The 27,845-nt window shown below is 48.6% G+C and overlaps 1 protein-coding gene across 6 annotated transcripts; it reads left to right on the top strand.

Annotated features, from left to right (window-relative positions):
* Window positions 1–264: 264 nt before the first annotated feature.
* Window positions 265–26,355, top strand: CHAF1B (chromatin assembly factor 1 subunit B). Of its 6 annotated transcripts, none has more exons than XM_086412829.1 (14): window positions 265–331; window positions 956–1,170; window positions 2,067–2,199; window positions 2,905–3,022; window positions 4,028–4,131; window positions 8,342–8,438; window positions 10,248–10,332; window positions 11,635–11,728; window positions 19,412–19,481; window positions 19,583–19,674; window positions 23,132–23,279; window positions 24,034–24,465; window positions 25,050–25,144; window positions 26,022–26,355. In XM_086412829.1, the coding sequence occupies exons 2-14, from the start codon at window positions 1,045–1,047 to the stop codon at window positions 26,120–26,122; spliced, it is 1,695 nt and encodes a 564-aa protein (XP_086268955.1). In that variant the 5' UTR covers window positions 265–331; window positions 956–1,044; the 3' UTR covers window positions 26,123–26,355. The 6 variants fall into 6 exon arrangements, with proteins under 6 accessions (XP_086268955.1, XP_086268824.1, XP_086269016.1 ...); XM_086412698.1 differs by having other exon boundaries at window positions 19,583–19,707; XM_086412890.1 differs by having other exon boundaries at window positions 265–871.
* The last annotated feature ends 1,490 nt before the right edge of the window (window positions 26,356–27,845 follow it).

Genomic DNA, 27,845 nt, shown 5'->3' with positions numbered 1-27,845 from the left:
AAATGTTTGCTAAGAATGTTTGCTAAATTAACAAGGGAAGAAGTGATTGGACTCCCTCATTCTTCCACCGATGCGTCGGTCCGCAGGGAAATAAACCGGCGGGAGCCAGCCCAGTGTCTGAGGGCGCTGGTCACGCCTCCGCGGCGGGACAGGGCCTCTGTGGAGCCCCGCCCACGAGGAGGTGAACACTCAGTCTTTAGAGCCCCGCCCACGCGGAGGCGGGGAGTCCCGAGGCCCCGCCCACAAGAAGGCCGGGCCTGCGGCGCGCGGGAAGCGGTGCGCGCGCGGCGGCGGGAGCTGGTGGCCCAGCGGCCTGAGCGTTTCTCTTCAGGTACTGGTTCTCCCGCGCGGACTCTCGCGTCCCCACGCTTTCCAGGCCGGGCCTGGGTGAGGGGTGAGGGGCCAGGTTAGGGTGGCGAGCGGCCCTCGCCGAGGGCCAGCCGCAAGGACCCGGGAGAGCTTCGGAGAAGCGCGCGTGTGCGCGGCTGGCCCCCGGCCCGGCCTCAGTGCCCCCGGCGGCCTCCTCTCAGCCAGGTCTCAGGTCCGGTTCCGGCTGCCCCCTCGTCTCCGGCCTCGGTCGGCTCGCCGAGCAGCCCTTCCCCCGCGGCCCCGGCCCTCCCTCACCCCCGGTACCCGTCGCCCCGGGGCGCCCACCCCCTGATCCCTGGGCTCGCCCCCCTCTCAGCTTGGCCTGGCCCGGCCCGGGCCTTGCTTTCCCCTCCCTGGGTGTCCGTCCCTCGTTGCTTTTCCGGACGTTCCCGGAGAATAAACTGAAAACAGCCGAGGACTCCGCGAACCACTTAAGGAGGAGCTGCGAGGGTTGCGTCAGAGGGCCGCACTGACATCCTCTCCCAGGGCAGCGTCTTTAATGGTAGGCAGGGCTCCTGGCTCAGGCTTGAGCGTTCAGTGCCTAGTCCTCGGCTCGAAGATTCATCTCATCACTAACCATTTGCAGCTCTCTCTCCTCCGTCTTTGGAGAACCAACGGGGGCACTCCCCACCACCCCCTGAGGAACTGTGTTTCGCTCCTTGAAGACCCCGGAGGATGAAAGTCATCACTTGCGAGATCGCCTGGCACAACAAGGAGCCGGTGTACAGCCTGGATTTCCAGTATGGAGCCGCCGGGAGGATCCACCGGCTAGCCTCCGCTGGGGTGGACACGGCTGTCAGGGTAAGTGGGGCACGGGGAATGGGAAGGGCCCAGGAAGCAACGTTGAAGTGGCGTTCTCCATTCTTGTGTTTTTATAATGACTATTAAACGCAGGGCTTCCCAGGTGGCCGGCTCGGCGGTAAAGAATCTGCCAATGCAGGAGACGCAGGTTCGATCTCTGAGTCTGGAAGATCCCTCTGGAGGAGGGAATGGCAGCCCACTGCAGTATTTTTTTCCCCTGGGAAATCCCATGGACACAGGAGTCTGGGGTTGCAAAGAGTCGGACAGGACTGAGCATGCACACTGCAGGCAATCATCACAAATTATTGTACTAAGTTACCTAGCCCAGGGGCTTCCCAGGTGGCACTAGCGGTAAAGAATTCGCTTGCTAAAGGCAGGAGGTGCCAGTTGGATCCCTGGGTGGGGAAGATCTCCTGGAAGAGGAAATGGCAAATCCACTCCAGTATTTTGGCCTGGAGAATCCCATGGACAGAGGAACCTGGTGGACTACAGTCCATGGGGGTCTCAAAGAGTCGGACACAACTGAGCAACAAAGTGTATGTATATGTGTGTCCAGCCCAGATGGATAATTTGTCAGGACCTTGAGTCAACAGTGAGGCAATAGAGAGCAACTTTCTTCCTAGGGTCCTGTTACATAGACTGATGTCACTGGATGTGGTGATGTTATTATTTCAGAACCCTGAGGCCAGTTTCCTCTAGGGGAAGAGTTTGCACAAGGAGGAAGTGGGAGGCAGTGGCACAGGAGGTTTATGTTTCAGATAGGAGTTACTTCCTCTTACGTTTCGAAACAGAAACTAAATTTTCTTTCTGAAAATCAGTACAGGGTTGTTTTAGTAGGTGCAGTATGAAGCCTGCTCACTACATGTTTCTCTGAATGAGTGTTTTTGTATCAACAGGTCTGGAAGGTAGAAAAAGGACCAGATGGAAAGGCCATCGTTGAATTTTTGTCCAATCTTGCTCGCCATACCAAAGCGGTCAATGTCGTACGTTTTTCTCCAAATGGGGAAATTTTAGCATCGGGAGGGGATGGTGAGTATTTTACTTTGAATCTTTAGAAACCAGATACACACATGTCTCATAGTCAATACTGAGATTTGAGCTAGATATACTTTCTCATTTCAGAGGTTGCTTGACCCTCTGAATCTGTCATTTAGATAATTTAGGGGAGTTACGGGGATATGTTATGGGGAGTATTTCATTCTTTTTTTATAGCTCAGTAATATTCCATTGGATTTATGTACCACATCTTCTTTATCCATTCTTCTGTTGATGGACATTTAGGTTGCTTCCTTGTCCTCGCTATTGTAAACAGGGCTGCAGTGAACAGTTTCTGTACTTTTGTATACGTTTGAAAATTCCCATTATAGAGGGAATTCCCTGGTGGTCCAGTGGTTAGGACCCAGTGCTTCCACTGCTGGGGGCCCTGGTTCCATTGCTGGTCAGGAAACTAAGATCCCATAAGCCACCCAGTATGCACCCCCAAAAAAACCCCAAAATTTCCATTATAGAGCTTAAAATATCTGATACTGAAAAAAACAATTTAAGAACACAGTAAATTAGTAGAAAGTTTTGTTCAGAAGGGAAACTTGCTGTTCCTGCCCGAATTCTTAGAGGTAAATCCCCATGGCCATAGTGTCTGTAGATATTGTAGATATTGTTTAATGTCCTAAAAATCCAGAAGTGAAGAGGCCACACAGGAAAGCATGACTTGCGTTTAATCGACTCACTCTGCAGATGCTGTCATTCTGCTCTGGAAGGTGAATGATAACAAGGAGCCGGAACAGGTTGCTTTTCAGGACGAGGATGAGGCTCAGCTGAACAAGGAGAACTGGACTGTCGTAAAAACCCTGAGGTAACCTTGGGAGGGACCTGCGGAGGGGTTAGCTTTAGGACCTGAATGCATTCAGCTGATAGGCATTTAGACTTTCATATCTCACTTAAAGCTTTTACTTGTGCAAGACAGTAATGCAGGCATAGTTTAAAACAGCAGCCCCCCAATATTTTTGGCACCAGGGACAGGTTTTGTGGAAGACAGTTTTTCCACAGACTAGGGGTGAGGGGTGATTTCAGGCTGATTCAAGTGCATTACATTTTTTGTGCACTTTATTTCTGTTATTATTATGACATTATAATATATAATGAAATAATTATACAGTTGTCACTTGCTGCTCAGTGATAGAGTTTGCATATGAGTCTGCAGGCAGTTGATTCTTCATGGTCTCCCGCAGTCCTCCTCCCCAAGCCACTCCCCAGAGCTCACATCATGGCCTGAGCTCCACCTCGGATCATCAGGCATTAAATTCTCACAAGGAGCCTACCACCTGGGTACCTCTCAAGCACCATCAGGGCTCGAGGCCCTGTGAGAATCCAGAGCCACCTCTGACCTGAGAGGAGGCGGGGCTCAGGCAGTAATACGATCGCCAGGGAGTGGCTGGAAATACACAGGAAGCTTCACTCGGCTCCTCCTGCCTCCTCAGGCCTCCTCCTAGCCTCCTGCCGGCCAGCTCAGTTCCTAACAGGCCACGGGCTGGTACCAGTCCAGGGGTTGGGGACCCCTGGCTTAAAAAGATAAAAATATGGATTAAAATGGATTTTCCATTAAAAGCCATTAAAATAGGTTTTCCTAGTTTCTCTTATAAAATTTTCTTTAGTAAACTTGAATCAATTTTAAAGATACAAGTATCCTTGAAGGTAGTACTTTATAGCTACAGCTAATATAGCTATGTAGCTCTAGTGGGAATTCTACAATCCCATTGCATGGGCCTTGAGTTTGCCTTTAAATTTTTGACATTTGTTTTTTTTCCTCTCCTCAAGACAAGAATTGCTTTTTCTTTTCTTTTTCCTCTTTGGATTCTAGGGGCCACTTAGAAGACGTGTATGATATTTGCTGGGCAACTGACGGGAATTTAATGGCTTCTGCCTCTGTGGACAACACGGCCATCATGTGGGACGTTAGTAAAGGTAGCTGATGTGTTTTTGCTATTGTTGGGGGGAAAATGCAAGTGTTAGTCGTTCAGTCATGTCCGATTCTCTGCAACCCCGTGTACTACAGCCTGCCAGACTCCTCTACCCATGGAATTTCCCAGGCAAGAGTACTGAAGTGGGTTGCCATTTCCTCCTCCAGGGGATCTTCCTGACCTAGGGTTGGAACCAGGTCTTCTGCATTGCAGGCAGGGTCTTTGCTGTCTGAGCCACCAGGAAAGCCCATTATTAGGGGAGCAATATTCCAAGTGGCTGAAAAGCTGAACCATGAAACGCTTCAGAAGAGTTTCTTTAGCGAACTGAAACAGAAGTTTAGCTGGACAGCTTAGGGATTATCCCCGTATGCCAGGGATGCAGTCGGAATGTATGAGGTTTAGCAGTGGTGTTATGAGTCATGAGTTGCTGATGCCAAAGCAAGGTAGACACCGAGCGCCTGGGGGTGCAGACATGACGAGGGAGCAGGTGGGGAGGGACAGGGCTGATCCCAGCCTTCACGGACCTGAGGATCTTGGAAGGTTATCAGGTCATCATCATCAGTGGGGCATTGCCTGCTCGATGTAGTGGTAGCTGTGATCAGGTTTCCCTTGTAGCTCAGCTGGTAAAGAATTCACCTGCAATGTGGGAGACCTGGGTTTGATCCCTGGGTTGGGAAGACCCCCTGGAGAAGGGAAAGGCTACCCACCCCAGTATTCAGGCCTGGAGAATACCATGGACTGTATAGTCTTTGGGGTCACAAAGACTCGGACACGACTGAGTGACTTTCACTTCACTTCATGGTCAGGTTTACATTTCAGGACATCAAATAAAGCAAAGGATACCTTGCTGCTTTGAAAGAACCTGTTTTGGAGGGGTGTGGGAGGAAGTGGGAGGTAAACATGTGAGAAGTTAACTACAATTTGAAAGTAGCAGTGGTGGCCAGTGCCTAACCACTTTTCCCCGCCGCAGTCCTGCAGTCAAGCTTGGTGTTTTCTCCCAAACCTCTTCCTCTCCTCTCCTTTATCTGGTCATTCTCCACCAGCCCAGATACCCAGGTCAGGGGTCAGGCTGTGGCTGTTGGCATCCTCTGCAGTCTCAGTGCTGCATCCGCCCAGTTTCCGTCCACGCTGTAAAAGCCTCTCTTGTGTTAATAGTTCCGTGCTGTCCACTGAAGCAGCTTCTCTTGCCTCCTCTGTGTCACACACACTCTTTCTAATCAGTCCGCGACATTTCTGCCGAGGGGAGGACCAGCGTGACCAGCATCCTCATCTTCTTTTTCCCAAACCTTGATATTTTGGTGTCTGCGGACACTCCATCCAGCACCTCTGAAACCAGCTGTAATGACCTTGAACACTGCCAGCACTCTGGGCACTCTTGCAGGTGCTGGAAAATACCCAAATATGATGGTCAAGTTCTAGCAGGTTGTGAATAAGTACGCAAACGTCCATCCAATGTTAGGAAGTGATAGCGCCCTGAGGGGGTCAGAGAGTGGTCGGGTGATCAAGAAGGCTTCTCTGAACACGTGGAGTTTGAAAAGAAACTGGAATGAAGTTGGGGAGTGAGCTGTGTGCATTGTTTCGGGGAACGGTGTTCCTGCATGTGGGAACAGCAAGTGTGGAGGCCCTGTGGCTGGAACGGCTTGTTGTGTCCAGGCAACAGGAAATTGAGGGTGTGCAGGAGCAGGAGGGGGAAGGAGGACCTGAGGCTGGAGGGTGGTGGTGGGCCCGGCCACCCGGGTCAGGTCTCAGGTTATCCTAGGTGTGATCGTGAGCTGCCAAAGGGCTTTGAGCAATAGAGCAACCTGATTTTACTTATTAGCACGTGGCATGCTGATCCTGGGACAACAGAGAAGGGGGCAGGGGGAGGAACAGTTTTTAAGGAGTGTGGAAATAGAGACTTTATTGTAAGCCTTTGTTTTAAACGTGTAACATGGGCAAGGTTATTCAAAGTCAGTAAGTTTTTGTATTTGTGGATTTGCACGTGCTGTGATTCTATCTACTGCCCATCACCTTCAGTTCAGTTCAGTCGCTCAGTCCTGTCCTACTCTTTGTGACCCCACAGACTGCAGCAGGCCGGGCCTCCCTGTCCATCACCAACTCCCAGTTTGCTCAAACTCATGTCCATTGAGCCAGTGAGGCCATCCAACCATCTCATCCTCTGTCATCCCCTTCTCCTCCCGCCTTCAACCCTTACCAGCATCAGGGTCTTTTCAAATGAGTCAGTTCTTTGCATCAGGTGCCAAAGTATTGGCGTTTCAGCTTCTGCATCAGTCCTTCCAATGAATATTCAGGACTGATCTCCTTTAGGATGGACTGGTTGGATCTCCTTACAGTCCAAGGGACTCTCAAGAGTCTTCTCCAACACCACAGCTCAAAAGCATCAATTCTTTGGCTCTTAGCTTTATTTACAGTCCAACTCTCACATCCATACATGACCACTGGAAAAACCATAGCTTTGACTAGATGGACCTTTGTTGGCAAAGTAATGTCTCTGCTTTTTAATATGCTGTCTAGGTTTGTCATAACTTTTCTTCCAAGGAGCAAGTGTCTTTTAATTTCATGGCTGCAGTCACCATCTGCAGTGATTTTGACTCCAGAGCTGAAAAATGCCCACTTGGTCCGCACTTGTCTTGTCTGCTGTCCGCTGTCCCAGAGCTGGGCATCTGTCTCTGAAGACCTGTCCTCTGACAGCTCTGATAGGGACACCTCAGGCCAGGCGGCCTGCCCCCCACATCAGCACATCTGCGGCTGGTCCCTCAGCACCTCCACTTCTTGCTCGTCTCCTTCCAGGAGCCCCGCAGTCCACTGAGCCCTCTGCTTCCTGGTCTGTCGGCCCCTCCGGCCTCTTGTATTCTCCCTGTCCAGCTTGTTTCCCAAGGGGATCATGTACGAACACAGACCGTCTTCGTCCACCTGCCCCACCAAGACAAACCCCAGCCCAGGATCGGCTGTGGTCCTGGTCCCGGGCTGAGCACAGCTGGTCACAGACCCACACGCTGCACCCCGAGCCCCTGCAAATGCGTCCCCAGCAGCCTCCGGGGGCGGGTGGGTGGTCCCAAGGTCCCTGCCCCTTTTGCTTGTGAGGTCCAGTCCCACCCCTGTTTCCTCAATAGCCTCCCCCACAAACCTCCGAAGATCTCCTGAAACTACTTCTTCACCCCCAGCCACCTTAATCTCAGCAGACTCCCAGAGAAGAGCCTCATGAAGGGGAGGGGGACGGACAGTTACTCTGACATCTGTGGTGTGCACACGAAGGTCCCTGGCGACCTCGAGGCCTGCGGTTTTAGGGGGCAGTGGTGGGTGTGGGGAGCGGGTGCCCCTGGCAGAAGATTGAGTAAGTGAGAGGCGAGGAAATCGCCAGAGTGAGTGGCCAGGTGTAGAGTGCTCCCCCCAAAAGAGGGTTTTGTTTCTCAAAGACTGGCCAAGGCTTCCTAACCCCCTCCTCGGTTCTTCCAGGTTGTCTTTGTGTGCGACTGGTTTTATCCTCCACGTTTCTCCCCCAAAGCCCTTTCCCATCCTGGCCCGCCTTGCTTTGGGGCAGACCCTTGGCTCTCACCCAGTCTCCTGTCCCCTTCCTACTAATGACACTTCCTGTGCGTGCTCTCTTCAACCCTCAGCTTCATCCTTGAGATGCAGGTCACTTCCCAGCTCAGCGTTGCGCCGAGCCGCACTGTGAGCCCCCAGAACCTTTCTCTCGCACATGAGGGTGTTGCACACACCAGCGGTCTCAGCTGCCTGTCATTTCCCCGAATGCCAAGCTGGCTTTCACCCCATGGGTTTGCTCAGAATGCTGCCTTCTCTCCCCGCTGGCCCCGCATGTCCTGCCTTACCTGGAGACCTGAACTCTGAGCTCACGCCTTCACCCTTGCCCCCTGCTTTCTTGCGGCTGCCCCTCGTCCTCCCCATGGTGTCTGTGTGTGCCCTGTGGTGGTCTGTTCCCCCCTCCCACTGACCCTGCCACTCGTATTCTTTCTCTCCAGCTTGCTCTCCAAGGGGATTGTGTGTGCATAGCTGCCACCGGGAGCTCTGAGCTCCCTGGGAGCGGGCACCACGTGAAGTTATCTTTGACCCCAGAGCCTGACGTGGGATTTGGTACAGAGGCTCAATCGCCCGGTGCTGAATGATGGAACAGCAAAGGAATAATACTTAAATTGTGGTTTATACCATTTGTGCATTAGCGGGTTTTAGTAATGTGTTGTATGCTTTATCCATAGGCCAGAAGATCTCAATTTTTAATGAACATAAAAGTTACGTACAAGGAGTAACCTGGGATCCTTTGGGTCAATATGTTGCTACCCTGAGCTGTGACAGGTAAGTTAGTATTTGATGAGTTGTCCTCATCTCTGTTAGCTTTAAATTTTCTTCAGAGGTATTTTTATTACAGCTTAACCAATATAAACCACAATCTAGCTTTGATTCTTTTGTTCCTGATTTCATAGAAAGCGTTTTATTTTACTGTTATTCTTAAAACAGAGTAAGAAATTGGAAACTGATTAGGACAAAAGCCTTACACAAAGTTAGTACTTAAGTCTTTATTGAATGGGTGAGTGAATGCAGAAATGGCTCTGAGTTAAATCTGAACTTTTTTAAAGAAAAAGTCTTTTATAAATATGACTTAGGAAAGAAGAGATACCTAGTGGTAAGGTTGGATATTTATTTCATTTTTTTGATTAGTGTTTACTGCTACAGTGATTTTAACAACTCCGTTTAAATTAATTTGAAAAGAAGATATTTTGTCTTGTTTTCCTCCTTGTTTCAAAGAGGTCCTGTTGCTGTATTTACTGGTGTAATTAAATACAGTAATTTAATTGTGTTCTTGGAACAAAGAATTTTTTAAAAAGCCAGGAGGATTTCCCTGGTGGTCCAGTAGTTAAGACTCTGTGCTCCCACTGCAGGGGACCTGGGTTCAATTCCTGGTCAGGGAACTAGATCCTACAGCTGCAACAAGGCCTGGTGTGGCCAAATTAAAAACAACAGCAACAACGGAGGCACCAGTCATTGCTCACCAGTCATAACAGTCCTTTTTCACGTCTCTTCAGCTTTGCTTCTCAGATTTATAATGGTCCTGCTCTAGCCATTTGCAGATTTGTTTTAGATTGAAAATTATCACCAGAAAAAAAGTACATAATGACATTTTTAATATAGAGCATATAGAGCCAAATTATACTAAAGTCTTTTGTTAGGTTTATTACTGCCATAATTGAGAAGTGCCTCCCCTGGTGACTCCAATGGTTAAGAATCTGCCTGCAGTACAGGAAACCCAGGTTCAATCTCTGGGTCGGGAAGATCCCCTGGGGTAGGAAATGGCAACCCACTCCAATGTTCTTGCCTGCAGAATTCCATGGACAAAGGAGCCTGGTGGGCTACAGTCCATGGGGTCTCAGAATCAGACACAACTGAGTGACTAAGCACATACAGCTAATTTTAAGTATAACAAACTGGATTTCAGATAACCCTGGAATGAAAACACTAAGGAAGAATTAGTGTTTATCTTTTGAAGAATCTCCTGTTAACATTTCAGTTGTCATTTATTTTCTGGTATATGTGGGGGAATTCTTTGGCTTTGCCCCAGTGACATGTGGGATCTTAGTTCCCCAACCAGGGATTGAACCCATGCCCTCTGCAGTGGAAGGGCTGAGTTATAACCACTGGACTGCCAGGGTAATCCCGTGGTGTATGTGTTTTATTCAACACTCAGGAGTGAAACAGTCTGATTGGCTTGGGGAATAATATATTACCAACAACCAGTTTACCTGCTAGTGTTTTCCTTACTCTTGCAAATCCCTGAGGCCAAGACCCTTCCACACAAAATCAACTTCACAACAGTCGTGCAGATGGCCATTGGGCCACACGTCCAAGACCCGAAGTTCATCTCCCTTGACAAGTTGAAACATTCCATAAAAAAGTGAAATTACAGCGTATTTCCCCCCTTCATTAGCAGTAGCCTTTCAATTGTTAATATTTGCCCGAGTCATTCAGTTAAGTGTGAAAGTCTTTGGTCAGTGGTTTTGCAGGCTGCAAGTTGTTGAAGCAGTCTTTAGTTCTGGTACTAGATTGTTTCTATGGAAAACGTAATTCACTTACTAGAAGAGATAGGTCAGACTTGTCTTCTTTGTTTAGGATCCTGAGGGTGTACAGCACGCAGAAGAAACGTGTGGCTTTTAACGTCTCAAAGATGCTGTCTGGAGTGGGGGCCGAAGGAGAGGTACAGGATTGACATTCATCCCACCTGTGCTTAAGTTGGGACCCAGGAAGCCGTGAGCACCTCTGTATCCTGCGGCTAAGCCCCTGGCGGCCAGGCCCCCACACCTGAACTGCAGTGTGACTTCCTCTCAGACTGCCGAGTCTCAGTGTGGGGGTGCTGGGCTGACCTGAGTGGGAGTGGGGACCTCTGGGGGCCAGGGGAAGAGTAGGTGGTGAAGCTCAGTGGTTTCCAGTCCTGCATGAGCTATGGAGTCACCTGGGCAGCATGTAAAAGTACAGGTGCCTGGGCCTCACCCCCAGAGACGCGTTTCACGTGGCTGGAGGCAGCCAGGGCCCCAGGTCTGATGTGCAGTGAGGGCCAGGAACCACTGACCAGGAGCATCCCAGCCCTAGGCAACAGGAAGGCAGGTGGGTCCAGCACCTTCCAGGCAGGTAGAGGGGCAACTCGGGCCACTGGGCTGGTACCCAGGAATGGGAAGTGTTCTGATCTTTGGGAAGAAGCGGCAAATAAAGGTAGCACCCTGGTCCTTGAGATGTCAGATGACGGAGTACTAAGGCAGACAAGGAGCTGAAAGGGAGCGAGCTGGTTACTGGAGCAGAGGAGGGATGACTGCAAAGCAGTCCTGGGCAGCAGGTTAATAAGGCAGAGTGAGCTGCGGGCTGGGCTGGGTCTGGAGGGTTAAAAGCTTAGTGTTTGTAAAGTGTTAGGTGCATGGCAGCAAAAACTGTTCCACATAGGTGTTCAAGCAGTGTTGTCTGGGAAGATGATGGGGTTCCTGTTTTCTTTTTAAAAAGGGTTCATTCAGTGGGAGATTCTAAATATATACACACAGATAACAAACAAAAGGGCTCCTAGTTACCTTCCTGCCTTTTCCCAGTCTCATTTCCCAGGCAAAGCACTGTTCACAGCGTGGTGTGTTCTTACAGAGGTATATCATTTAATAATTGTTAAACGACACAAACACGTAGACCCACTTCGGTATTCTTGCCTGGGGAATCCCAGGGACAGAAGAGCCCGGCAGGTCGCAGAGTCAGACACAACTGAACAAATTTACACTTTCACTTTCAAACACGTAGATACACACACACACGCACACGGCTTTCCTTACCAACAGTGGGAGATGAGTTCAAGACTGATGGCCTTTGCAGTCCTGTGTGATTATTTGAGTTGTAATGTGTTTCAATTTCATACTTATTATTATGTCAGTAATAGATGACAATATGTAGTGAAGAGATAGGAATTGGTAAGCCTTTATTGTGAATGTGAAGATTCGGGATAACATGTAAACTTCATGTGCTGCAGGCGAGAAGTTACCGGATGTTCCACGACGACAGCATGAAGTCGTTCTTCCGAAGACTGAGTTTCACTCCTGATGGATCTTTGCTCCTCACGCCAGGTGTGTTTCACGAAGCTTTGGATTTGAGGGCAGGAGGGCAGCAGTGCTGGGGTCTGTGCTCCTCATTCTGGGCTGCTTTTTGCAGCTCAGGGAATTCTGATGAAAGCACTGATCCCAACTTGTCCACACACTGAACTCTGTTAAGTCGCTTCAGTTGTATCTGACTCTTTGCAACCCCATGTAGCCCGCCAGACCCCTCTGTCCACAGGATTCTCCAGAAAAGAATACTGGAGTGGGTTGCCATGCCCTCCAAGGGGTCTTCCTGACCCAGGGATTGAACCCACGTCTCTTAGGTCTCCTCCATTGGCAGATGGGTTCTTTACCACTAGCGCGACCTGGGAAGCACTTCCAAAACCTCCAGGGAGCTTCCAAAAGTCCTGGTACTTGGGTCCCACCCCGCTAGAGATTGTATTTTAACTGGTTTGGAGGGTGTGGTCTGGGTTTTGGAATTTCAAAAAGATCCCCAGTGGTATTAACACACAGACAATTTGGGAGCCACTAGACTAGAGTGATAAATGTATTCTCTTAGATAAATTCAATTAAAAAAAATTTTTTAACAAATTCCTTTTCCCTAGACATGTATACCGAGGTCATAGTTCTAAAACTAATGAGAAAGTGCCCTTATCGTGTTTATTCTGAGTAATGAAGCATCCTATTGTGACAGGGTCTAGACACAGACATGTCAGGTCGGAATAACTTGTGGCAGTGTAGTGGTTAAGTCTGACAGGTCAGCAGAATCAGTGAGGACATGTCAGGCTCGTTGCCTGCAGGAGGGCAAGAGGGTGAGCCTAGCAGAATCAGCCAGGACAGTGCTATGGCCAGCGTGGTCTCAGAGACCAACCCCTGCGCTCCACTGCTCAGGTACCATCCTGTGTGTGATTCAGTGATGTGAACCCCGGGCTCAGCCAAACGGGAAGGCGTGGGTCAGGTTTGCCACTACGTGTTCCAGCCAGGCTGGGTGGGGGCCCCAGGAGTGTGTGAATCACACAGACGTGTGGATCAGACTGTAAAAGGACAACAGAGAACATGTGGGAATGACATTGGCTTGGGGGTGGTCCCAGGACCAAGAGTAAATAGTTGCTTAAGTATATTAAAAGTTACTTACTAAACTCAGTATCAAATCCTTTTTCTAAAGGGCAGCTCTAAAGACATTTTCAGTTCAAATCGGATACCAGATGGGTTTCTACTGTCACTGTTAACGATTCTCAGTGGTGTTAATAAATGCAGGAAATGCAATGACAGAGATTGGAAAAGAAGAGAGAAAACGTTGTGATAGGATTATGTTTCTAGAAAATCCAAGAGATTAAAAAAATACTATTGGGATCAAAAAAAGAATTTGATAAAGTGGCTAAATATTGTAAAAATACATAAATTCTGTATCTGCTACACTAGAATAAGTACTTAGAAATGTGAAAAGGACAGTTGTTCCATTCATAATAGTGCAAAGTCCAGAAGACATGGGACTACATAGGAAAAAATTTAATAAGGCACAGAGCCTTGATGAAGAAGACTAGAAAGTCTTATTGATGGTTATAAAACAAGTTCTGAACAAATAGATATTTCGTGTTCTAAAAATTAACATACTCATTGTTTTCCATTTAGGATCCCATTTAAGGTTTTTTTGGTTGTTTCTTTTGGTTTTCTGTTTTAATTGGATGACATCTCAGATTTGTTTAGTTGAGTAAATGCAAAGAATAATGCAACCAGCTTCCCATGTGGCTCAGTGGTAAAGAATCCACCTGCAATGCAGGAGATGCAGGTTCAATCCTGGGAGTCCTCATCCAGGGAGTCTGGAAGATCCCCTGGAGAAGGAAATGGTAACCCACTCCAGTATTCTTGCCTGGAAAATTCCATGCACAGAGGAGCCTGGCAGGTTACAGTCTATGGGGTCACAAAGAGTCAAACATGACTGAGCGACTGAGAATGTAGCACATATGAAAGAAGAATAACACTTGAGCAGCATCTCCTTGTCTGAATGTCAGAGATTTTATAGTGCAAAAAAAGATGTGCTTTTCATCATAGGGGACTAGAATGCAAAAGTAGGAAGTCAAGAGACACCTGGGGACAGGCAAGTTTGATCTTGGGATACCAAATGAAGCAGGACAAAGGCTAACGGACTTTTGCCAAGAGAACACACTGGTCATAGCAAACACTCTCTTTCCAGCAACACAAGAAAAGACTATAAACGTGCATCACCAGATGGTTAATACTGAAATCAGATTGATTATATTCTTTGCAGCTGAAGATGGAGACGCTCTATACAGTCAGCAAAAACAAGACCAGGAGCTGACTGTCGCTCAGATCATGAACTCCTTATTGCCAAAGTCAGACTTAAAATGAAAAAAGTAGGGAAAACCACTGGGCCATTCAGGTATGACCTAAATCCCAGCCCTTACAATTATACAGTGGAAGTAAGAAATAGATTCAAGGGATTAGATATGATAGAGTGCCTGAAGAACTATGGATGGAGGTTCGTAACATTGTACAAGAGGTGGTGATCAAAACCATCCCCAAGAAAAAGAAATGCAAAAAGGCAAAATGGTTGTCTGAGGAGGACTTACAAGTAGTTGAGAAAAGAAGAGAAGCGAAAGGCAAAGGAGAAAAGGAAAGATATGTCTATTTGAATGCTGAAAGATATACGCATCTGAAGAGTTCCAAAGAATAGCAAGGAGAGATAAGAAAGCCTTCCTCAGTGAACAATGCAAAGAATTAGAGAAAACAATAGAATGGGGAAAACTAGAGATCTTTTCAAGAAAATGAGAGATACCAAGGAAGCATTTCACACAAACAAGGGTACAATAGACAGAAATGGTATGGACGTAACAGAAGCAGAAGATATTAAGAAGAAGTGGCAAGAATACACAGAAGAACCATACAAAAAAGATCTTCATGACCCAGATAACCACAATGATGTGATCACTCACCTAGAGCCAGACATCCTGGAATGTGAAGTCAAGTGGGCCTTAGGAAGCATCTCTACAAACAAAGCTAGTGGAGGTGATGGAATTCCAGTTGAGCTGTTTCAAATCCTAAAAGATGATGCTGTGAAAGTGCTGCATTCAATATGCCAGCAAATTTGGAAAACTCAGCAGTGGCCACAGGACTGGAAAAGGTCAGTTTTCATTCCAATCCCAAAGGAAGATAATGCCAAAGAATATTCAGACTGCCATACAGTTGCACTCATCTCACACGCTAGTAAAGTAATGCTCAAAATTATCCAAGCTAGGCTTCAACAATACGTGAAACAAGAAATTCCAGATGTTCAAGTTGGATTTAGAAAAGGCAGAGGAACCAGAGATCAAATTGCCAACATCCATTGGATCATAGAAAAGGCAAAAGGATTCCAGAAAAACATCTGCTTCACTGACTACGCCAAAGCCTTTGACTGTATGGATCACAACAAACTGGAATATTCTTAAAGAGATGGGAATACCAGACCACCTTACCTGCCTCCTAGGAAACCTGTTATGCAGGTCAAGAAGCAACAGTTAGAACCAGACAGAGAACAATGGACTGGTTTCCAAATTGGGAAAGGAGTACGTCAAGGCTGTATATTGTCACCTTGCTTATTTCACTTATATGCAGAGTACATCATGTGAAATGCCGGGCTGGATGAAGTTCAAGCTGGAATCAAGATTGCGAGGAGAAATATCAATAACCTCAGATACGCAGATCACACCACCCTTATGGCAGAAAGCCAAGAGAAACTAAAGAGCCTCTTGATGAAGGTGAAAGAGAAGAATGAGAAAGCTGGCTTAAAACTCAACATTTAAAAAACGAAGATCATGGCATCCGATTCCATCACTTCATGGCAAATAGTTGGGGAAATAATGGAAACAGTGACAGACTTCATTTTTCTGGGCTCCAAAATCACTGTGAATGATCACTGCAGCTAGGAAATTAAAAGACACTTACTCCTTGGATGAAAAGCTATGACCAACCTAGACAGCACGTTAAAAAGCAGAGAGATTATTTTGCTGGCAAAGATCTGTCTAGTCAAAGCTATGGTTTTTTCCAGTAGTCACATGGATGTGAGAGTTGGACCATAAAGAAAGCTGAATGCTTAAGAATTGATGCTTTTGAACTGTGGTGTTGGAGAAGACTCTTGAGAGTCCCTTGGACTGCAAGGAGATCAAACCAGTCAATCCTAAAGGAAATCAATCCTGGATATTCATTGGAAGGACTGATGCTGAAGTTCCAATACTTTGGCCACCTGATGCAGAGTCGACTCATTGGAAGAGACCCTGATCTTGGGAAAGATTGAAGGCAGGGGGAGAAGGGGATGATAGAGAATGAGATGGTTGGGTGGCATCACCAACTCAATGGACATGAGTTTGAGCAAACTCAGGGAGATATTGAAGAACAACAGCGAATTCTGGTGTGCTGCTGTCCGTGGGGTCACAAAGAGTTGGACAGAACTGAGTGACTGAACAACAATAACTGTTATCAAATCAGTATGGTATTGGTATGGGTGCTCAGTCACTTCAGTCATGTCCGACTCTGCCACCCTATGGACTAGCTCACCAGGCTCCTCTGTACCCGTATTGGTATAGGAATAAGCATATAGATTAGTGGACCAGAGCAGAATCCAGAAATAGATCTTGGGACAAAAGGAAATTTAGTAGGTAACCTGAGGGTATTTCAGTGGGAAGAATGGGTTAGTGAGTGAAGAATGCTGGAATGTCTAGATGTATGGAAGAAAATGAAATTGGATTCCTAGCTTATATATAAAAATAAATCTCAGGTGAACTCCGTACTTAAATATAAAAAGTGAAAATGTAAAACTCTTAGAAGAAAATCTAGAAGGCCTTTCTAGGACTGGGAAGGACCAAGCAAAAGACTGGAGACCCAGAAGCTCTTAAATGACAGACCTACTTGGCTGTAGAATGTAGATCTTGCCTATAGGCAAGAGATGCAGTAGACAATATCAGTAGTCATGATGGAGCTGGAAAATAATGTTCATGGAACAGGAAAGAAAGTGCTAAATGATACCGTATGTGAGCGCTCTTCCAATTGGCAAGAAGAACAGAAAAACAAAGGGAAAAAATCTGGAAGAGAGAAATGAGAGCCAGATACAAAAGGCAGTTTGTAGAAAAGCAGATCTTCATGTGATACCAGCACACACAGGAGAATGTTCAGAAACCCAGCAACAGTCAAGGCAGTGCCGGTTACCTTGATATAAGTTAGGTATGGCTCTATTCATGTCACACTGAAAAACAGTGAAAATACCTATGGCTGAAGGGTGTGGGTGTGGCTATTGCTGGAGGGAGTGTGGATTATCAGAGCCTTTCTGGAAAGCAGTCTAATAACCGTTCAGTGCATCTGCTTTGCTGAGTCGTCTGAGATTCACTTCGTTAAGAAATGAAAACAGTTCATAGGGTATATGTCCAAGCGTGTTTATTGCAAACATGGTTTGTAGTTGTTAAAAAAAAAACAAAAAGCAGTACTCACTTAGAGAGGATGAATTACGGTATTTTCATACCAGTGCACAGCAGGCAGCTACTAACGAAAGGATCCATTGGTGCCATGCAGGTAATGAGCACAAGTGTGAATAACATCTCATTTTGTAAAACAGATTTTAAAAAGCCACTGTATAATATACCTGCAGTTGAGTTATAACTGGTTGTGATGATTATGTGAGCATGGAGGAAATTAGCAGTGACCCAATGGTTTGTTAAGATGGATTATTTAGGGATGGAAGGATGGGTGAGCGGGAGAGGGTAGGGAGACACTGGGTCTGTCTGCTGCCCTCCCCTGGGGGTATGGAATGGTCATGTGGAAGACTGTGTGGTTGTATAGGTGTGTGGAAATGTTAGTATAAAACAGGGAGATGTTCCCAAGAGTAGCTGTGTGTGACTGGCATTCTCCAACAAGGTCTGACCTGGTTTTGAGTATAGCTTGAGGTGAGCTCTCAGATGTGGACTGCTCCCCAGGGCAAATGCAGCTTCTGCGGGGGCTAGAGATGTCAGCAGAGGGCTGGTCTCCTGGCAGCCTCAGGGCGCCATCAGGCAGATTGAAGAAACCCAAGTCTCAGTGCCGGGGACAAGCCCCGGCTGATCCAGGGTATTCAAAGGAGAGACGGCATAGGCGAAGATCAGGAAACAATTGCTTAATTAAACGTTAATTAAGGATATAAAGACTAATAAAATGAGGATAGCTCAGTGAGGAAATTCAGTGGAGAAAAGAGGCTGAAATAAGGATAGCTCAGTGAGGAAATTCAGTGGAGAAAAGAGGCTGAATAATTCAGCCAGAAGGTAAGAGAAAGAACGACATGGTGAGACCAAGTTTCGGTGAACAAGGCCCGCACTTTATTTTCCAAAGTAGTTTTTATACCTTAAGTTATGCATAGAGGATAATGGGGGAAGGGATAGAGTCATGCAGCAAGCCAGGCTTTCTTCCTGCAGACTTATCATATGCAAAAGCTTAGGTGATTTGCATCATCTTCTGGCCCGGAGGCCTGTTAACATTTTAAGACCCTTTCTTCAGAAAACTTATTTTTCTCTAAAGGTGATTGGTCAGGAGCCACCCTCCAAAAGCGTTAGATAAAGTTGCATTCCTACAGAGCAAAGGTGTGGTGGGCTATAACATGAAAAAGAATTAACTCAAGGGTCCCAGGTTGCAAACATTAAAGCTACTACTTACACCAATTATATTAATCACTACACTGCCAGGGACACAGCAGGTAAGGGATATGGAAACTTAGCAGCAAACATTGGCCCAACAAGTGAAAATCCCTTCACCAATACAATTTCTAATCAATCTTTTAACTACTCAAAGGAATCTGTGTTTAGACAGTTTAGAACATCTCCTGCCTCTCACAGTTGGGAGGCTCTGAACAATCACATGTGGCCGGAAAAACCTATTCAGGCAGGCTAGAGGATTTCCAAAGGAGTTTGTAGGTTAAACACTGTCACACCCAGGAATTATTAACTGGAACTGTAAGCTAACTCTTTTTTCAGAGAGAGGTAGTGGGGGACAGCCCCCCGTAAAGTCAGAGGTGTAGGTGAAGGCACAAAGCAGAAAGTAGGCAGATTGTGGTTTTGAGGATATATGCTCGAGAATTTCCAGGGGGACTCCTGAAGCTCGATCCCGCCTTTGCGTATGCCGAGCCTCCTTCCTCATGACCTTTGTCATGGGCGGAGTTCCTCACACTGGCTCCCGGCAGTGATAGAATTCCAGTTGAGCTATTCCAGATCCTGAAAGATGATGCTGTGGAAAGTGCTGCACTCAATATGCAATATGCAATATGCACTCAATATGCGATATGCCGACTCCCGGCATCTCAGGCTTTGCGTGGCAGCTGGGGTCAGAATCGAGGGGGACAGCAAGCCGAGGGTCTGATCACAGCGCTTCACCACAGGGATTAGCTGGATTCCCAAGCAGAGGTCCGCTGAGGCCAGGGTCCCTGCTTTCTGTTCTTCCTGCCCAGGCCTGGTAGGGGCTCCCAGGTGGCTGAGCCCCTTGGGAGGTGACACTCAGGGGGGTGACAGGTGGCTAGAACCGCAGTAAGGGCTGAGCCCAGACAGGGACGAGATGTTTGCATTTATCCTCAGACATCAAACATTGTACAGGAAATAATCTTTCTGGGGAATCTTATATAAACCAGAACTGATGCTCTTGCGTCTCTGCTGGTGAACAGTCTGATAATAACACAGGCCTCACCTTCCTCTCCTGCTTCTTCAGCTGGGTGCGTGGAATCCGGTGAAAATGTGACAAACACGACTTACGTTTTCTCCAGGAAAAATCTTAAAAGGTAGGCAGTTAAAGAAATATATGAAACGTTTACCCATTCTTTTTTTTTTTGCTTTTGTTAAGTGACAGTGCCTTTTTGCAAAACCGCAATTCATCTTCCAGGCCCATCGCCCACCTTCCGTGTCCTGCGAAGGCGACGCTCGCTGTCCGCTGCTGCCCCGTCTACTTTGAGCTCAGGCCGGTGGCAGAAGCAGGTGTGTTAAGTGACCAGGGCAGGGAGGGAAGAGGTGAGTATGGGGGTTAGTTCCATTTGACCAATCTTAGGAGCAAAGATGGAGAAGGCAGTGGCACCCCACTCCAGTACTCTTGCCTGGAAAATCCCATGGACGGAGGAGCCTCATAGGCTGCAGTCCGTGAGGTCGCTAAGAGTCGGACACAAGTGAGCGACTTCACTTTGACTTTTCACTTTCATGCATTGGAGAAGGAAATGGCAACCCACTCCAGTGTTCTTGCCTGGAGAATCCCAGGGACAGGGGAGCCTGGTGGGCTGCCATCTATGGGGTCGCACAGAGTCGGACACAACTGAATCGACTTAGCAGCAGCAGCAGCAGCAGCAGCAGGAGCAAAGATTGATGTTATCAAAATACGTGTCAGCCTACGCATTGTCTAGAATACACTCTTTTTCTTTTGCTACTAGCATCTGTAAAGGAATGAAAGTAGGAGCTTTGTCTCTCTGCTGCTTGGCTGACTGTCATTCATCATCAGTTCCCTGTGCAGTAAAACTGATACATGAACTGGATTTCTGTGTAACTGTTTTCCCTCCACTGGCTGCTTTTAAGATTTTTCTGTTTGTCGGTGGCTGTAAGTAGTCCTATCCCAGTGTGCCTGCCGCAGTTTTCTTTGTGTTTCCTGTGCTTGGGGTTCATTGACTGGCTTAGATCTACAAGTTTATAGTTTCCATCAAATTAGAGGAGCTTCTAAAAAGAATATATTTATTTATTTGGTTGTACCTGATCAGCGGCTTCCCTGGTGACTCAGATGGTAAAGCATCTGCCTGCAGTGCAGGAGACCTGGGTTTGATCCCTGGGTTGGGAAGATCCCCTGGGGAAGGAAATGGCAACCCACTCCAGTGTTCTTGCCTGGAGAATCCCATGGACGGAGGAGCCTGGTAGGCTACCGTCCATGGGGTTGCAAAGAGTCAGACACGACTGAGCAACTTCACCCAGTCTTAGCTGTGGGCAACGGGATCTTTAGTTGCGGCACGAGGGAACTAGTTCCCTGACCAGGGATTGAATCCCAGGCCCCCGGTGTTGGGAACACAGAATTTAAGGCACTAGACCTTCAGGAAAGTCCCGGATGTGGGGAACTTCGCCAGTTACTTCTTCAGAGACTTTCTGCTATCATCCTCTCTCCCCTCTCCTTCAGGGACTCCAGCCACACATGTATCCCGCTGCTTGAAGCCACCCACGGCTCACTGATGCTCTGTTACTGGACTCCCCCACCTCCGCCCCCTGCCTGCCAGCGTTTTATTTTGGATAGTTTCTACAGCCGTGTTTTGAGTTCACGCACCTTTTCTTCTCTGTCACCTGCCCTTGGTGCCATCCAGTGTATTCCTGTGACAGTGTGGTTTTCATCTCCAGAGTTCAAGTTGGTTCTTCCTTATGCATATCTGCTTTCCTTTTGCTTCTAGAACACGTGGACTACAGTGTTTTTTTCTTTTTTTTTGGACTACAGTTTTTAAAACAACTCTTTTAATGGCTTTGTGTACAAAGGGTTGGTTTCGATTGACTTTTTTTCTCCTCATTATGGATATTTTTCTGCTTCTTGGCGTGCCTGATAATTTTTTATTAGACATTGTGGGGATTTTACCTTAGTGGATACAGGTGTATTTTCATTCTTTTTTTTTTCTTTCTAAATTTTGGCTGTGCTCCCTGGCTTCAGCATTTGTTGTCTGTAGCCTTTTAACAGTTGCCGCTCTGACCAGTGTGAGGTGGTAGTTTAGATTTGCATTTCTCTATTAATTAGCGACGTTGAGCAGCTTTTCATCTGGGCCATCTGGATGTCTTCTTTGCAGAAATGCCTATTCAGGTCTCCTGGCCGTTTCTGATAGGGTTGTTTTGTTGTTGTTGTTGAGTTGCATGAGCTGTTTGTGTATTTGGGAAATCAAGCCCTTGTCCGTAGCATCAGTTGCAGATACTTCCTGATTGTCTGTCTGATTGCTGGCCTCCTTAGGGATGGCTCTTTCTTTCCCATAGTTTTCTCACGTGTGTTTACTGCCAGCGTAGGCTGAAGACTCTGGAGGCCCCCGCAGTTCTCTCTCTGCCCCGCCACCGCATGCTCCACCAGGCCTCTTGGCTCCCAGCTCGGGGCGTCTGCTGGGCGCTGCCTGGGTCTCCTCCACCTTTGCGGGGCCTGGAACCTACAGGCAGAAAGCGGGGGCAGTGGCGGGGCTCGGGTCTCTTGCTTCCCATCTCTGTGAGATTGCTGTCCTTCATGGGCTCGTGGACAGTGTCCCCCGGACCCTGGTTTCAGTGTTCTGCCAGGTATTTTAATTCTTTCAGGGGAAGGGTCAGTTGGTCCCTGTTACTCCAAGGCTAGATGCAGAAGCTATTTTCAACTTTCTAAACCTTTACATGAATGACTTTCCTGCTAGCTCAGCTGGTAAAAGAATCCGCTTGCAATGTAGGATATCTCGGTTTGATTCCTGGGTCGGAAAGATCCTCTGGAGAAGGGATAGGCCACCCACTCCAGTACTCCTGGGCTTCCCTGGTGGCTCAGCTGGTAAAGAATCCGCCTGCAATTCGGGAGACCTGAGTTCAATCCCTGGGTTGGGAAGATCCCCTGGAATAGGAAATGGGAACTCACTCCAGTATTCTTGCCTGGAGAATCCCCACGGACAGAGCAGTCTGGTGGGCTACAGTCCATGGGGTCGCAAAAAGTCGGCCATGACTGAGCAACTTAGCACAGCGCAGACAGCATGAAAACATCCCTTGATAAGGCGTTTCTATGTGACCCTGATTTTTCCTCGTCAGGTGCTGACCACAGGGTGACTTGCCTCATCCACACACCTTCCTTCCCTTCTTTTCAGGTCTCAGGTGCCCGTGAGTCTCAGATCAGAACATGGTGTCCTCATTGGTTCATGCATGGTTCTCCTTGATTCTTACATGTGTGTTAGTCGCTCAGTCACACCCAACTCTTTGTGACCCCATGGACTGTAGCCCACCGGGCTCCACTGTCCATGGGATTCTCCAGGCAAGAGTGCTGGAGTGGGGTGCCATTGTCCTCTCCAGATGTTGTTATCTTAGTCTGCTGTTGCTGCTAAGTCGCTTCAGTCGTGTCCGACTCTGTGACCCCATAGATGGCAGCCCACCAGGCTCCCCTGTCCCTGGGATTCTCCAGGCAAGAATACTGGAGTAGGTTGCCATTTCCTTCTCCAGGGGATCTTCCCAACCCAGAGATCAAAGCCTGGTCTCCCACACTGCAGGCAGATTCTTTACTATCTGAGCCACCTGGGAAGCCCTGGATTCTGATATTCATATATAAAATAAGACAAAAGTGAATTCTGTAAGGCATACAGCAAACTAGTCTTTTATGAAATTATGTCACTTATGTCCCCAGGGGCGGGGCTTTGTGGGGGAGGGGTGGAGATGTGTTTGATCTGAGAGCTTGGCTTGTTTGACCTTCTCTGCCCCTGTGTTCGCCCGTCACCAGAACCAGGCATGGAGCTGGTCAGCCTGCCGTACCGCCTGGTGTTCGCCGTCGCTTCCGAGGACTCGGTGCTTCTGTACGACACCCAGCAGCTGTTCCCGTTCGGTTACGTGTCCAACATCCATTACCACACCCTGAGTGATATTTCCTGGTGAGTGGACAGTGAGGACACGTACCCTCCCCTGGGGTAGCCCTGCAGTTGGCTTGGTTGGCTCTTATTTACCAGCTTTTTTTTTTTTGAAAAAAAGTATTAACAAGGAAAGCTGTGTCTCACTTGCTACAATACTGCTTCTGGTGGTCATCTCAGTGGGTGTTGATGCCACACGGATCGCCCTGTGGATTCTTCTCATTCTCATAAACTGAAGGGAAGACGCCTGGGCTCCCTGGTCGTCCAGGGACTTGCCAGGCCCCCGGGAGGAAGGAACCCCAGACACAGAGGGGGCCCCAGAAGTGGGCCTGTCCTGGGGGGTCGCCGCCCTGGCCTTCCTGCTTGGGGTTCTCAGCACCCTGGGCGCCTTCCTCCGTCTCCCCGCCCGCTGGGGCCCAGCCTGGGCCTGGCCGCCCCACACCCGGTTCTTGCTCTTTGTAACTCTTGATCTTCTTTTAGTCCTCTTCTGATCTTGGTGGGCGAGAGGAGGCCGTCTCACCTAGATTCCCTGGTGAAGTTCATGACGAGGCAGAGATGCTGGGGCCCTGAGAAGCTCGAGGCGGGTGGAGCGGGGGGCGGGGAAGGGGTCACACTAGCCCTTTCTCAGCCGGGCCCCCTCCCCACAACGACTCTTGTCTTCAAACAAAGCTGGGGACGGTGCTCGCACTTCCATTTTCCTGCCTGGTGATGAGCGCACCCAGAGTGGCCAACAGCGTTCGGTAAACTTCCTCCCTTCTGCTTCTTTTTGGGAACGAAGGTCCAGCGATGGGGCCTTCCTGGCCATCTCTTCCACAGACGGTTATTGCTCCTTCGTGACGTTCGAGAAAGATGAGCTTGGAATCCCCCTGAAAGAGAAGCCGGTTCTGAGCCTGCGAACTCCCGATACAGCGAAGAAAACCAAGGGTCAGACCCCCTCTGGATCTTCGCCAGGACCCAGGCTTGGGGAAGGGACCCCCACCGGCAGAGTCCAGGACCCCAGCAGCCCTTCCACCACCCCTCCACAGGCGAAACAGTCTCAGGCCCCCCCGGCGGCCAAGGACACCCCCACGGCCGCTCTTGGTGCCAGAGGCTCCCCAGCAGGGCCTCCCAAGGAGAAGCCCCTGCAGCCCAGCGGTCAGAACGCCAAGGCCCAGCCGTCCCGGAGGGTCACCCTGAACACCCTGCAGGCCTGGAGCAAGCCCACACCCCGGTAAGCACGCAGACGCAGAAAGAACGCGTCCTTGCGGTTGGAAAAACAGCAAGAGCTGAAAGCCCCCCGCCTTGTACTGTGTGAGCTCCCACACGGCGGCCAGAGAAACGTTTCCTGACGTCCGAGGGGCCCTGTCCTTGCTCAGACCTCCGTCCACCTCGCTTCTGGTGGTGGAGGGGAGTGGGACGGTGTTTGAAGTCTTTTTGATATTAAAGTCCCCCCTTAATTTCCTGTGAGCTTCTTGCAGTTAGAATTTTAAAAAAGTAACTGTTGAGAATTGAGACTGGATTTTTTTAAAAAGAACCATCCATGTCTTAGAGCTTTCATACTGGAAGCCACGTCCGATAGGCTTTATATGAAGCACCTAGCAGGGTGGTTAGTGTGTCATTGGAAATTAACAAAGCATGGATTTTGAAGCTTTTAGATGACTGGTTGACTATTATTTATGTGACGATTTAACTGAGTACATGATCCTTATTTACTGAGTAAGGAGGCCTTGGTTTCCTTGTTTCCTCGGAAACTTGGTACCATATACGGTCAACCTCTGTGATGCTCACGACCTTTTACTTCTCTTTTTAATCCAGGAGAATAAACTTAATACCCTTAAAGACAGATTCTCCACTGAACTCCATATCAACCCCTATAACTTCCAGCCCTTCCACAGAGGAAATTCAATCAGGTAAGTGACACTGTGGGCTTCCCTGGTGGCTCAGCTGGTAAAGAATCTGCCTGCAATGCGGGAGACCCAGGTTTGATCCCTGGGTCGGGAAGATCCCCTGGAGAAGGGAATGGCCACCTACTCCAGTATTGTTGCCTGGAAAATCCCGTGGACAGAGGAGCCTGGTGGGCTGCAGTCCATGGGGTCACAAAGAGTCAGACACGACTGAGTGACTTAACACTTTCACTTTCAAGTGACACTGTTACTGGTCTAATATAATTAACGAGAATATTGTCTCTTTTGGAAATGAACAGTGCGTGACTTTAAGTCACTTCTGAGAAAGAAGGATGCATCTTGGGACTTCCTGGTGGTCCAGTGGCTAAGACTCCACTCTCCCAGTGCATGGGGTCTGGGTTCAATCCCTGGTTGGGGAACTAGATCCTGTGTGTCTCCACTGAGACCCCACACAGCCATATAAATAAAAATAAATAAAACCTGGCTTTAAAAAAGGATGCATCTTACCAGGCTTGTCGTTTAAACCTGAGGTGGGGAGATGGTGTAGAGCTGGTTCTCAGTTCAGCCCTGTTGGCGCTGTGGGTGTCAGTCCTCGCTGTGGGGCTGTCCTGTGGATGCAGGTGGCGTAGCAGCACCCCTGGGCACTCTCATCCCTTCCCCCTGCTGGTGACATTCTGCAGTGTCACCAGACTCTGCCCACTGTCCCTCGAGGGGCACAGCCACCCCTGGCTGCAAACCGCTGGGTCAGATCTCCCCCTCAGATCCACGAAGGACCAGGCCAGGCAGTCCAGTTCCTTTGTCTGGACACGAAATTTATCTCGTAAACTTCAGCTCTTAACTTAGAGACGTCTTCACTCACCTGCCAACCTTGTGTGTGTTTAAGCCTCAGAGACGCCTGCAGACCCTCAGGTCAGCCCCCTGGAGCTGAAGCGGCCCCGACTCGGTGAGCATGGAGAAGGACCCCGAGTCATGGACCCTCAATGAGACCTGTCCTGTGCCTGAAGGCAGCTAGCTCTGGGGCACCCGGGTGCCAGGGAGGGGCGGGCCTGAAGGCAGCTGAGAGCAGCACCGTCCGTCGGAAATGGATTTCTGTAACGGAAGATACACGTGGACTGGTCTTCTCCAGAGATATGTCTCCTCTTGTATTTAGGATACATTTTTCCCTCGGAGATGTGAACATCTTAATAGATTATATTCTCTTTTTCTTGAGTTTCTGAGATGGGAGCCCTGTATCATCTGTGGGGTCGCAAAGACTTGGATACGACTGAGCGCCTTTCACTTTCAGTGTTACCTGATGTGAAAATGAGTGACTCCTGCCTTGGAATATTTGTATGAAAACGCAGACAGTTGACGGTGGACTCTCCTCCAGCCGGAATTAGAGGAGACAGTACTTTGAGGTTTATTCCATTGGGTTTTAGTGTGTTGGATTATTTGATCAACTTAGCTTCTAAATAGTTGATTAACTTTTGGAAGTTTGTTATGTTTGCTTTCAGATTTTAAAGGTAATAATGCTCTTTTTAGAAAGATAGTAAACTAGAGTGAATTAGGGGGAAAAAACGGGGTTGGAGGTGGAAGTCATCCATCTCACCACCTGAAGGAAACCCTTGCTACTGTTTCAGCATATTTCCTTTTTAAAATCTTTTTTTTTCTGTTATTTTTGGGAAGAGGAAGGGTTGCAATTTTACTGTATATGCAGTTTGGTTAACACATAGGTTACCTTCTTGATTTTTCAAAGCAAAAGAAGTACCTATCCTTGGTGGCCTGTGCTTCTGCTCACTCAGCACCTGGGCTGCTGGTGTGGTCCTTTTCCTCCTGTGGGTAAATGGGCCTTGCGGGCTGAGATGTGTGATGTGCCGTCCCTGCAGCGGGCGTCACACATTTGGAGGCTCCTCTTAGCACAAGAGACGCTGGCTACGTGACTGAGAGGTGGCGACGGGCACAGCCCCAGGCGCCGGTGCGGCTGCCTCACGCTGAGCGGAGCTAACAGCTGCTTCCACGACGCCTGAGGCCGGCACCCCGCATGAAGCCCCCGGGTGGGGCTGCACCAGCGCCCCCTGCCCTTTCTGAGCCAGACCAGAGGGCGAGTTCAGGACCCGCACATCCCACCTCTGGCGGGGAGCCCCTGAGGGTGGGAGAACGACCCTCCTCAGCTCAGGCCAGCAGCAAGCAAGAGAGTTGGAAAGAATTTGGTTCTTTGTTGCCTCATCCACAGCCTGTGCACATGTGTGCGCTCAGTTGTGTCCGACTCTCTGCGACCCCATGGACTGTAGCCCCTGACAGCCTCCTCAGGCCATGGGATGCTCCAGGCAAGAATACTGGAGTGGGTTGTGTGTCCTGCTCCAGGGCATCTTCCCGAACCCGCCTCTCCTGCATCATCAGGCAGATTCTTCACCGCTGAGTCACCTGGGAACCTCCGTCCACAACCCAGTTATCAGGAAAAAGAGCCCGCCTCCCTCTCCACGGGAAAGAGGCAAAGGGGGTGATTTACAACGTGGAGAGCTTGCAGGTGAATCGACGAAGAGTTATAGTAACACGAGTGTGGGTCACATCCAATACGAAGATGTTTTGAGAGGTCGAAGAGCAGCTGTTTTGACCAGGGTTCCACCTTGAGGTCCCCCAAAGAGCTGTCAGACGTTGATGGCCGGGTCCTGCGGCCCAAGTCTGGCCTTCTTGGTCTGGGGTGCCAGCCGAACCTCAGGATTCTTGA

Source organism: Bos grunniens, chromosome 1 (genome assembly GCF_055505025.1).
Source record: "Bos grunniens cultivar Pamir isolate PY7600 chromosome 1, Bosgru_T2T1.0, whole genome shotgun sequence".
In the NCBI taxonomy this organism is placed as follows: Eukaryota; Metazoa; Chordata; class Mammalia; order Artiodactyla; family Bovidae; genus Bos; species Bos grunniens.
This window is presented reverse-complemented; position numbering and strand designations above follow the sequence as displayed.